Source organism: Culex pipiens, chromosome 2, assembly GCF_016801865.2.
Source record: "Culex pipiens pallens isolate TS chromosome 2, TS_CPP_V2, whole genome shotgun sequence".
Taxonomy (NCBI): Eukaryota; Metazoa; Arthropoda; class Insecta; order Diptera; family Culicidae; genus Culex; species Culex pipiens.
In genome coordinates this window covers 114,716,375-114,729,138 of record NC_068938.1, presented here as the reverse complement: position 1 = coordinate 114,729,138, position 12,764 = coordinate 114,716,375, and the positions used below count along the sequence as shown (strand labels likewise).

The 12,764-nt window shown below is 36.5% G+C and overlaps 1 protein-coding gene across 3 annotated transcripts in view; it reads right to left on the bottom strand.

The window, feature by feature from the left end:
• LOC120422193 (lachesin) overlaps nt 1–12,764 on the bottom strand; it is a 78,260-nt gene that overhangs the window by 32,897 nt on the left and 32,599 nt on the right. For all 3 annotated transcript variants that reach the window (XM_039585574.2, XM_039585575.2, XM_039585576.2), the window contains 2 exons: nt 5,470–5,573; nt 2,607–2,814 (listed from right to left, as the gene is read on the bottom strand). In XM_039585574.2, the coding sequence (XP_039441508.1) occupies nt 2,607–2,814; nt 5,470–5,573 (312 nt within the window). The remainder of the gene's footprint in view (nt 1–2,606; nt 2,815–5,469; nt 5,574–12,764) is intronic.

The following is a 12,764-nucleotide window of genomic DNA, read 5'->3' as shown; positions in this document are numbered from 1 at the left end:
TTAGTTATTTATTAGTTATTTACATTGAGCTGAACGAAAGGACGGTCTCTACGAGCATTTTTGTAACTAGGTTAAAATCAAGTAACTTTGGTAAGAAAATAATGTGTTATTTTTTATACAATTCGCCATTTATATTTATGTTAACAAAATAATGTACATAACTCTTGTATTAAATTGTTTGATTACTCTCAAAAAGCTATTTTATAATTGATAACATTTGAAAACACTTTTTGAAGCTGTATTTGTGATTTTGTCTCAAATTGTAAATCACCATTTCGTGATAAAGTTAGCTATACTGCCCATAATTGAAAATTCGGCTATTATGCCAAATCAAGTATTCCGAGAAAAAAGCGTTTTAGTGTTTGTCACCAAATCTTCGTCAAGGCAATTTCCCATAAAAGTGGCATATTAGCCGTTTGGTTTTTTGCATCGGCAGCCAAGTCTAGACACTATTTCAGTAAAATTCAAGTTCCAGAAGATGCGTTGGAACGTCCTCTACCACCTGGTGCTTATATCTCGTTTTTGCCAAAAGTGGATATTAGCCGTTTTTTCAATGGTGGGCAGTATAATTTGCAACAGAAAAATCGCTATTTACTCAGCCTGACGAATGGAAAAAAACGGAATCGACGTAACACCTTATAATGTGACCATCTTCAACCTTGCAGTTTCTTCAACGGTTTCACAGGCGTGTATCGTTCTTTTTGCGACAAGACTCCGCCGCCTCCCGGGTCTCCTAAGTGTAAAGGTATGGCACGGGGAGAGGGCACCGAAAACCTATATTTACACTTAGAATTTTTTGCGTCCGCCTCGGGATTCGAACCGGCGACCTCTGGATTGTGAGTCCAGTGCGCGGTCCGATTGATCCACACAGGCAGCCTGACGAATATTTTAATAAAATCACTGTTTATTCAATATGCCCAAAGCAGAGCAATTCTTTACGAAATCGGTAATTTTTTTTATATATTTTTGTATTTTTTTTAATCCGGCTGAAACTTTTTTAGTGCCTTTGGTATGCCGAAAAAAGCAATTTTGCATCAATAGTTTGTCCATATTCCATACAAATTTGGCATCTGCCCATACAAAAATGATTTATAAAAATTCCAAAATCTGTATCTTTTGAAGGAATTCTTTGATCGATTTTGTGTCTTCAGCAGAGTTGTAGGTATGGAAATGACTACACTGAAAAAAAAATACACGATAAAATATGTGATTTTTAATTTAACTTTCTGTCACTCTAACCTGATTTGCAAAAAAAAAAAACACTTTTTTTTTATTTTCTGTTATGTTTTAGGACAACTTTTCAGAAATTTCCAGAACGGAAACAAATCTTTGACCGAGTGCACCGTTTTCTAATTGTAACCATTTTAGGTAAATTTTTTGAAAATAGTCGCAGTTATTCACTTTTTAAATTAATGCCCATGTTTGCCCACTTTTGAAAAAAAAATTGAAAAACTGAAAAAAATTCTCTTTATTCTGCTTTTTTTAACTTTGTTGAAACGACCTTTAGTTGCTGAGATGTTGCCATGCATAGGTTTAAAAACAGGAAAATTGATGTTTTCTAAGTCTCACCCAAACAACCCATCATTTTTTAATGTCGATATCTCAGTAACTTATGGTCCGATTTACAAAGTTAAAATATGAAACATTCGTGAAATTTCCCGATCTTTTCGAAAACAATATTTTCAAAGATCTTAAATTCCTTTAAAGATGAAGCATCGCTAAGGATATAGATAGATGGTCCAGAAGTTTTCAAGCTGAATCAGCGCTTTTTAAAATGATTTGTGATTGAATTTAGAAACAGCCTTGCAAAACTATCTTGCCTAATGTAAAAGTTGTTAGTTTTAATCTGTTTTCATCTCTCCCCCTTTTCAGCGAAAAAGGTCGCGCAAAAAATCGCGATAGTTTTCTCGGACTCAACCCGAATGAATGGAATACTGAATTTGACTTGTAGTAGTAGGATCCATTACGGGCGAAGGAAGTATTAAGAAATATTTATTTGAATGTGTGCCCACAGTGGCGGCGGCGTGTGCATTAGCGCAAAGACGGCTTTATCCAGGTGACCAATTTAAATATGCCGTGACTACCGGCAGTAATGCCTCGCATATAAATAAATGGTTTCTCTATTCGCTACGTTACAGTTTATTTTTACGATTGTGTGTGTGATTTTTTTTCCTTCTCAGCTTCGTTCCCTAGAAGCCTCGGAAAGCCTGGCTGTTTTCTTTTGAAAGGAAAGCAAAAAAAATCAATTTGATTGCCAGACATGGCAAAAATTTCCCACTCATTTGTGGTTCAAGGCGCCAGAGCATTCATCAAAGAAAACAAAAGTTTCCTGCTGTCATGACCGAAAACTTTCCCGAAACAGGACTAAACGGTACGAGGCAAATCAAAGAAACAACGAGAAAATGTAATTACGAGATAATCTCGACTGAAAACCTCTATGTATTGCTTTATAATTGAGCTAGCAAGCGAAAAACGTTTCTTGTTTAAAGTACATTAAGAAAAAGAGACATAATTAAAATTCCATAAATAAAAAAAAATCAATATCGCAAACAGAGAACTGACATGAAAAGTGAAATCGCAAACACGAGTACACTGCATATATCTACCTACAACATCCAAATACCCCGTCTGGCTCTTCATCGGATCGGTGTTTATTTGGCACATGTACCAGCCCTTATCGCTCTCCCGAATATCTCGTATCCGCAGCTGCCAGGTCTTTTTCTCCGTGTACAGGATTCCGATGCGCTTGTTTTTGGTGATTACATGGTTCTGGATCGTCAGGATTGTTTGGGTGTCTACTCGGAGCCACGCCACCTGTAGAATGGAATCATATAAATTATTATTTTTCTTACACTTATTAATGATTATGATTTTTTTCAGCTTGTGATGATTACAAGCAAATCCCTAAAGTTAATTATAAACAGTTTATGACACATTCTTCCGTGAAGTTACAACGGTTTAACGTTTCTTTTTTAAGTTTTTTTTTTTTGCTTTAACTCGAAAACTTCAAAGAAAAAACGTCAATATTTTTACAGATTTTTAAAGTACTTTAAATTTGCCATAATAATCAACATTGGGCTATGGCTTTATCGTTTCGGTTGCTGTTCTACGAGCAAATATGTAGCGTGACGTTACAACGGTGGAGAATTTCGTTCCTTCAATATTTTTTAAGGCTGTGATTCTTCTCAGATAATCAACATAAACTAAATTGTTTTTTTTAACGTAAAATTATATTTTAAATTAAAAATTAAAAAGTTAAGCTATTTTTTGCGGCCGCAGGTTTTTAACAAAAGGGTGTTTTGCTTGCGTTGTAGCATCACGGAAAATCTCATTGCTGCATCTTTGCGAAAAATTGTCCAATTTCGATCAATTCAGTTGCATTCGACTGGAAATTTATCCTATTTGGGTAATTCTCCGCCAACTCACACAGCAGTTGCCCCAACCCCTCTTCGATTTGCGTGAAACTTTGTCCTAAGGGGTAACTTTTGTCCCTGATCACGAATCCGAGGTCCGTTTTTTGATATCTCGTGACGAAGGGGCGGTACGACCCCTTCAATTTTTGAACATGTCAATAATTTCATTTTTTCATTTAGAACAAAATTTTTCATTTTAAAATTTCGTGTTTTTTTCTTATTTTGCAGGGTTATTTTTTAGAGTGTAACAATGTTCTACAAAGTTGTAGAGCAGACAATTACAAAAATTTTGATATATAGACATAAGGGGTTTGCTTATAAACATCACGAGTTATCGTGATTTTACGAAAAAAAGTTTTGAAAAAGTTGGTCGTCATCGATCATGGCCGTTCATGGTCACCTGCGACAGACACGGACGACGAAACAAAAAGAAACGCAAAAAGTAACTTTTTCAAAACTTTTTTCGTAAAATCGCGATTACTCGTGATGTTTATAAGCAAACCACTTATGTCTATATATCAAAATTTTTGTAATTGTCTGCTCTATAACTTTGTAGAACATTGTTACACTCTAAAAAATAATCCTGCAAAGTTAGAAAAAACACGAAATTTTAAAATGAAAAACTTTGTTCTAAATGAAAAAATTACCCTTCTGGGTCAATATAGATTCGAAAAGTACATTAAATTTCCCATAAAATGACATCTTCCAAAAATTTTTACAGTCGAGTGACGGAAAATGGGAGAATTTTTAAAACTTTTTAGGGTTTTTTTCGATGAAAAATACGTTTTTTCGGAATTCTGAGTACGCCATCAAATCAGGCGTCAAATTTTACATAAAAGTCCCTTTGACACCAAATTTCTATCTCATCACCGTTTCAGGCTGCAAATTATTGAAAAATACCTCTTTTTCGCATGTTCAAAAATGGAAGGGGTCGTACCGCCCCTCCGTCACGAGATATCAAAAAACGGACCTCGGCTTCGTGATCAGGGACAAAAGTTACCCCTTAGGACAAAGTTTCACGAAAATCGAAGAGGGGTCAGGGCAACTTTTCCCGATTTCGTGTGAGTTGGTAGAGAATTACCCATTTTCAAGCTTTGGAAAAATGGTTCCTGACTACCGGAGATATTTTGGGTTTCCGGAGGTGGTTCTAAGGTGTTTTTTTTTTGCTGATTTAAATGCTTGAAAATATGATATTTCAGTTTATTGCAGTTTATACTTCACTTGCGTCAAAACTCAATGTTATAAATCTTTGAACATTTATAAAAGTTGTTTTTAAAAGCCTTAAATTATACAATATTCAATCACAATATCTATTTCGCCATCAAATCAAGTTTTAAAATTTCCCCAAAAGTTTAGTAGCCCGGAGAATGTGTCTTATATATCAAAATTTTTGTTATTGCCTCCTCTATAACTTTGCATAGCATTATTACACTTTAAAAAAATCCTGCAAGTTTCATAAAACACCAAATTTCAAAATGAAAAATGTTGATCTTAATGAAAAAAAATGACTTATTTGGATTTTTGCAGACAAGTGCAGATTCGAAAACTACATTACATTTACCATGGAATGAAATGTCCCAATTTTTTTACAACTAAAAAACGAAAAATGGCAGAAATTTTTCCTATTATTTTTTTCCATATAGAATACGCTTTTTTCGGAATTCTGAGGACGCCATCAAATTGGACGTTCAATTTTACATAAAAGTTCGTTATTTCCAAATAATCTCCATTTCAGGCTGCAAATTATTGGAAAACATTTTCGCATGTTCAAAAATGGAAGGGATAATACCATCCCTCCGTCTTAATACATCGAAAAATGGAGCTCAAAAGTAACCCCTTTTTCAGATGATGATTGATGAAAGAGAGAAAAGAGGTTCATTCGTTTTTAATTATCTTACTCTCAGAGAATGCTGATTCAAATTTTTTTGGAACTTTCTTTTTAAAGCATTATTTGACATTTCATTTTAATTTTAATATCAAAAATATAAACTTAATAGTGAAAACCATAAACTCTAAAAGTATCAATTTTTGTTCAAACTAAAGTAAAATATCAAACCTTATATGCACCTAGATCATGAACTACACAGGTGAGCGTTGCTTCCCGCCCGACGGCCGCCGTCACGTTCGCTATCGGCGCACTGAACTTTGGGTCCGTTATCACTGTTGAAGAGAAGTAAACCAATTGTTAGTAAAAATTGTATTTTCAAGTAATGCTAACTTATATTTGTTATATTTTCTGGAAATAATGAAGCTTTCAAAATTATTTCTATTGTACGTGATAAAAAAAAAAAACAACAAAATTTCCCATATCGAGCCAAACGAATCGCAATCAGAACCATCATCGAGTAATTTAATCAAAACATACCACACCTCTTTTGGGCCAATCTACCACCCCGTGGCGCGAAATCCACCAGCTTTGGCCACTGGGTTTTCAGTTTCAACGGTTTTATCCCCCGCGCTCGCGGCAGCCGTTTATTAAATGGCCATTATAAAATCGCTAATGAAAATCGACGTGAGTGCGAAATAATTAAACAAGCGATAGACATGCGTCGAACCACGATCGAACGAGTCAGGCTCGCGGAATTGTTGCAAACTGCAAGTCGTCGGCTCGGTCGACCAGACTGGCTTGTTTGTATCTACATGCTGGCCACTCAACATCACCGACAGCATCGTTTTATGATTTCAGAGTTATTTGTTGCCCCTCCCTTGCTCCCTCTGCCCTGTTCTACAAAGGCGTCTGGACGGGTCGTCAATTGGATCGAATGACCGATATGACATGCACTCTGTTTGTTTATGGTTGTTGTCTGCAATGTGCATGCACTCGATGGTTTTCGAGTTGTGATAGCCAGTCAAATTAGGTTTTGAGCTCCAAACTCCACGGCTCAATCAAAGTGAGAATGTGTTGGATTTTATGTACCCACACTAGCGCTCTAGAGGAGTGTGGTGATGTACTCTGGAAGCCACAAGTGCGTCAGCTTGTAAGTTGATGGAAGCATTCTGGATGAGTTGTCCGATTAGTTTAATTACACTGTTTTCTATTTCATGAGAAACGGTGAGGAAAATAGTTATTCTAGTTCCATTTGAATCATTACTCTTAGCAAAAGCTCACCTAATATTAACTTAGGCCGTTGCAAATATTTTTTGAAGTTTATGTTCCTCGACTCTGATCAAAGTAGAAGGGTGGGGGGGGGGGGCTGGCAACAAAATAAAAGAGTAAAAAAAATGAAATTACAGGCCACGGTTTCAACATTTGCATATAAAAAGTATTTTGAAATGCATTATACACCTGTCCAGTTGTTTTGCAATCAATAATTTCCAAGATTTCTAAGTATTGGCTAAAATTCTATTTTTGCGAACAAAAAAAGTTTTTCCGGTGCTGTACATTGTAACTTCATAAACAGTTAAAAAAAATTTAAACGAGTCTTAGCATGCTAAATATGATTAGGCCAATGCAAATATTTTTCAAAGATTTCGTCCCTCGACTCTTACCTGGTTCAAGGGGGGTGGGCATAAAAATTAAAAAATAAATAAAATTAAATAACAAAGCAAAGTCTCAACAGTTGCATGCAAAGAGTGTTTTAAAATGCATTTTACACTAGTTCAGTTGTTTCGCAATCATTAGATTTCAAAATAAAGTAAGATTTGACGAAAACAAAAAAAAATGCGAAAAAAAAATATTTGCGATTCTAAAGATCGAAATTTTCAAAGATTCAAAAGATGTTCAAATCAAACCAAACATGCTAAAATGATTTAAAACGCAGGGGAATGCCTTTTTTCCAAATGAAAAAATGACCCGCATGTCTCAATGTAGATTTGAAAAGTACATTAAATTTCCCAAAAAATGACATGCTCCAAATTTTGTTAATGTGGAGTAACGGAAAATGGCAAAGTTTTTAAAAACTTTTTTAGTGTTTTTTTGGTGAAAAATACGTTGTTCCGGAATTCTGAGTACGCCATCAGATCGGACGTTTAATTTTACATAAAAGTTTCTTTGACGCCAAATTTCTATCTCATCACTGTTTCAGGCTGCAAGTTATTGAAAAACACCTCTTTTTTCGCATGTTCAAAAATGGAAGGGGTCGTACCGCCCCTCCGTCACGAGGTATCAAAAAACGAGCCTCAGATTCGTGATCAGGGACAAAAGTTACCCCTTAGGACGAAGTTTCACGCAAATCGAAGAGGGGTCGGGGCAACTGCTGTGTGAGTTGGCGAAGAATTCCCAGAAAAGTGTCCACGTGGTTTATGGATGGTCCCTTACGAGAAATGACAGGCCAATGCGAGTCATTGCATAGTGGAAAAAAGGGCCCAAAAATTACCGCAACATGATTTCGCGCAAACTATCGGATGCAATAATCCGATGTAAAATCGCACTGCACGGACCGGTGGCCGGAGTACAGGCCACCGGAAGATCCGGATTTTTTGATAAAGTATCTGATTTATCCAATTGTGAACTGATACACTTTCTTCTACCATGCATAATCATGCAAAATAATCCAAGAATATTATTAAATAACATAGGTCCCATCGGAACCGGTTCCACCGATCTCTGGTGGGCACATCCGGAACCGCATTAGGAAACAGTATAACAGTATAAAGTCGTGCGACATATCAAACTTCTTGATTTTGGATGGAGAGTATTTTTAAGATTTTGGATGGAGAGTATTTGGCAAATTCCTGAAACTACTCTTGCGACATATCAAACTTCATTTTTTTAAAGAAGAGTGTATAACTCCTGTCCCCATCGAAAATCAAGAAGTTTGATACGTCGCATGACTGGTTTACTCTGTTTCCTAATGTGGTTCCAGATGTGTTGCATGACTATACACGGTAGAAGAAAGCGTATCAGTTCACAATTGGATAAATCAGATACTTTTTCCAAAAAATCGAATCTTCCAGTGGCCTGGATTATTGTTCTTGGTGCAAAAACGAAGTTTTTGGTGTAAAGCAATCGATGGTTTGCGCGAAATCATGTTGCGGTATTTTTTGGGCCCTTTTTTCCCACTGTGAGTTTCATTGTTGAAAATAAGATCATGATTCAAAAATTTCGAAATAGTCGGAATGACCGCAAAATCATATGTTTAATTAGTGGTTAATTAGACTGGGTTGCCATATCATGTAAGTATATGCCTCATCGGTAAGATCTACCTCCTTTTAATATCAACAGCCTAAATGATATTTTTATCGACCACTCTATAGCCGGCATTCGTTGTTACCACTAAAGTTGAAATTGATTATTTCTAAAAATTGATAAACTTTTTAGAAACATCAATCAAAACAAATTTGCAATCATTCAAATCAGTTAATCATGGACCACTGCATCCCACTGGTTTCCGTAAATGAACAAAACCACATAAATCAGCTAGCTGGTTAGGTTTTGTTTCCTCTGTGCTATTCGGGACGCACATTGCGCGGACCGTGAAAAACCATAGCGCCATGTGGCCACCGCTGGGCAAAATTAGTGCAACACATGGATACTGTTGCTGTTTGATACCGGGCAACTGCAACCCTTGCTCGTCCATTCCATTCACCCCGGTGGCATCCGCCAAACCATGAAATCACATCACACACATGGGCGAATAAATGTAATTGAAAATCGGTTCTCGCACAGCTTGAGATCTGGAAAATCAAGCTTATTAGCTGATTGAACGGTCTGCTTAATAAAACAAAGCCAGCTTCAATTAAAATAATAACTTCCTCCAGTACAACGTAGTGCTGTGATGATTGCGAATGATTCGGGGAGTTTAGCGAACATTTTAGTGGTTTAATGAACGGCAAACCGTCAAACGAATTTATTGCTCATTGACCGGAAGTCGTGAACGCAGTTAGAACAGGTAAGAGGAATGTCGTGTATTGCAAAAAACATTTTAAATTAAATGTGATTTTTCGTGACTAGGTACGTAAAGTTGTTTTAGATTTACATATTCCACGCATCAATCTAAAAAACGTACTATTGTTAAATTAATGCAACTATCGTCTGGGCCATCTTGTTCACCGTATCATACGACAGCATGTTTGTTTGCCTATCCACCTGCCAAACGGTACAATGCAATGTGCACACATTCAGGAGTGGAAAATGTTAATGAAACATGATACAATTGAATTTCAGGTTTCCGATGTCTCATCGGAGCATTTGCCGAGTGCCCACCGCCACAGCTTCTGTTGCGAAACCACAATTCATTATGGACATTTTCCAATTGCTATCGGAAAGGAACGGACTAAGCTAAAATTGTTCCCGGAAAATGCATGTTCCAAATTAGATTTAATGCCAACCCAGATGGCTCTCTTCTGCAGGCCGTGCCTCGGTTGGAATCGACGTCTAGTTTATCTTTCTCCACACAAAAAAAAGCTTGCAATTCCACTCCTTTTAGTTGAATGTACACTTGCCAGTGTCTATTTCTTCGTCTCATCATCTGAAATTTTTCAAAAACGTTGCTCGTTTCTCTCCAGCATTTTTGATTTACTATTTTTCTTTCCTAATTTGTTTTCCTTCCACGTTTTTCCGGTGCACTGATAAATTGGGGCAGTCTGGAGCAGTTTTAATTTTTGTTGATGTTATCCATGCGATTTCAATTTGGTTGTTTATCCTCGATGCTAGAACTTATCGTGTCTAACGTTTCATCGCGCAAATTAAACTACACAAGCCAAGCTGACATTTCGCAAAAAAAACTCTATGCCCACCAAACTTTTCACCGGAATTGCAATTGAAAACAACACGTTGAAACTTTTAAAAGAAACCCACAAAATTTAAAATTTACCTTCACACTCTCAGATGTTTTTGGATAATTTGAAAATTCAGCAATGCATTTTTTTTTTGTTGAGCTCATTTTTTTTATTTTAAGTTGAAATTGACTGTATCTCGCTCCATAAGCTAAATATTGTTCCTTGAGCTATTATAGGACTCTGGCTCATAAATGCGCAAAATCGGTCAACATTTACCCATTGATACTCTAGGTTACTCAAAGTTATTTAATAACGGGCCAAATATGAAGCTCACATGAGCTTGCGGGCAAATGTGAAAAATATATTATTTAAATGATACTAAAATGCGTTATCTTGATCCATAGAACTGAAAAATAAATTCATTATCGCTCGGGTGAGTTTTCAAAAAGCCGTAAGAGCCATCGTGACCTCTGACACTAATTTTCGTTTTTCTCGAAAATGATACAACATTTCATTTATTTTAAGTTTGGAGCACTTGGAGGACGTGTAGATGAACAATCTCAAGCATTTTTGATATTGGTTTTTCGTAAGTAGGTCGAATACCGATGCAAAAAGGACTTTGTTTACCAATGGCTCTTACGGCTTTTTGAAAAATAATCCGAGATCTGTTTTTTTTAATCCGGGTTCGCAACGACTGATTATTTTTAATCTTTCTGGTTTTGGCGAGCAGTCTTGTCGAAAAAGAAAAACAGATTTTTTACTTCACCGACGTTTCGGCCTTTATTTTGAGGCCTTCTTCAGAGGGTTTACTAAAAATGTCAAGCTTTTACAATTTGTGTGTGTTTGGTTGTGTTTTGTGTACTTACTAGTTGTCTGTTTCTTGTCAAAATTGTTTTAGTCCTATTGTTAAGCTGTCCTTTACGTTTGCTGCACATCACTGTTTAAAGAATTAATTTAATATTGTTTTGTAAACTATTGTGAAATACTAACATGTTTGTCCAAATAAATTGTTGTATAACAACATTCAACTGCTGGGTCACTTTGTACTGTACAACGTCTAATTGCTAACTGTCAGGTGGATTGGTTCAGTTGTGATTGTGTTGTGTGTTTTTGTGGTTTTGTTTTGGTTTTGTGTTTGTGTAGGACATGTAGTATTCCAGCGTATGTGCTGTTCAGGCCATCGGTGTCGGTCCTCTTGTTGACTGTGTCAGCTGTGTTGTGGATCCAGATCATCTCCAAGAGAGGGAGAGATGATCTCTTGAAGGACTGGTCCAGTATCTTGGCTTGTGTTGTATCGAACCGGTGGCCGGTATCGATACAATGGGACACAAGCGCGGTTTTTTCCTTGTGAGCCTGAACCTCTACGTTGGTGTACGTGTGGCCGGACTGGATCAGCTGATCCAGTTTGTTTACATCGCTGCGATGGCCAGACAGCCTGTTTTTGAGCAGGTTGCTGGTCATGCCGATGTATCTACACTCACACTGGTCACATTTGTTGCAATAGATCACGTTGTGTTGGTTCAGCATCGGGATCGGGTCCTTGATCCGTGTGTAGAGGTTGTTGACAGTGTGAGTGGATCTGGATGCTACTACGATGTTCGGGTAGTCTTGTTGTAGTAGTTTGGTAATTTTTTGATTTTTTAAAACATTTTTGGCATTTAAATATTCGAGAACAACAAATTGCATTTTTCAACCGTTTTGTTAAGAAAAGTTTCTAATCAATTGGTTCAAATTTAGAAGAATCAACAAAACTAAATAAAATCTGAAAAATATCATCCAAAAGCTTATCATTGCCTCCCCAAACATTAAAATCAGGTTAGGCCACTGACAATATTTTTGTAAGATGTTAATTACCACGATCTTGTCAAGGTCAATGGCTGGTTAAAGAAAATCATAATTTCATTCATATAATTGAAATGGAAATAATGTGCTGAATTAAATGTTCTTGTATTTTCATCAAACTTTTAAGGCCCTTGAAATTATCTCTAAAGTTTATGTCCCTCGACTCTGGCCAAAGTCTAGGAGGGGGAAAAATACAAAAATATATAAATTTGAATAACAGGCCATGATATTCAAATTTTAATAGAAAAAGAGTTTTTAAATGCATTTTACACCTGCCCAGTTGTATTGCAATCAATAGTTTTCCAAGTAGTTTTTAAACTATCAAAGTATTGTCGAACTTTTTATTTCCAGCCGAAAAAAAACTTTTTGCATTTCTGTGCGACGGAATATCACAAGCAATCAAAATATTTTTGGTCGATCCCAGACATGCTAAACATGATTTTAAACGCAGGAAAATGCATTTTGATTTATTTTCAGTTGATAAGACTTCTATTTCCATTAAAATTTGGAAGTTTTTTGAAACAAATTGTTGGGTCGCGGACCCTATTATCGGTGATTATTTATCACCCCCCGTCGCATGGGGGGTGAGTACGAAAGAGACGTCAGTGGTGGCAACTGACGTCTGCTTGACTGGTTATTGTTTTGAATGTTGATTGTAATTTGTGTGAAATAAATTCGTTCTGTTGCGTTTTGACACCCGTTGAGACTGGTCGTCTCATCGGGACCAAGAAAGTCGTCGTGTTTTATTTTATTGTACCGTCCTCCCAGTGGTGTCTTCGTCTGCCGTCGTAGTATTCGTTTCGTTTCGTTTCTTGTTCCGGACGTCCCCGCAGTAATGCACAACGTAGG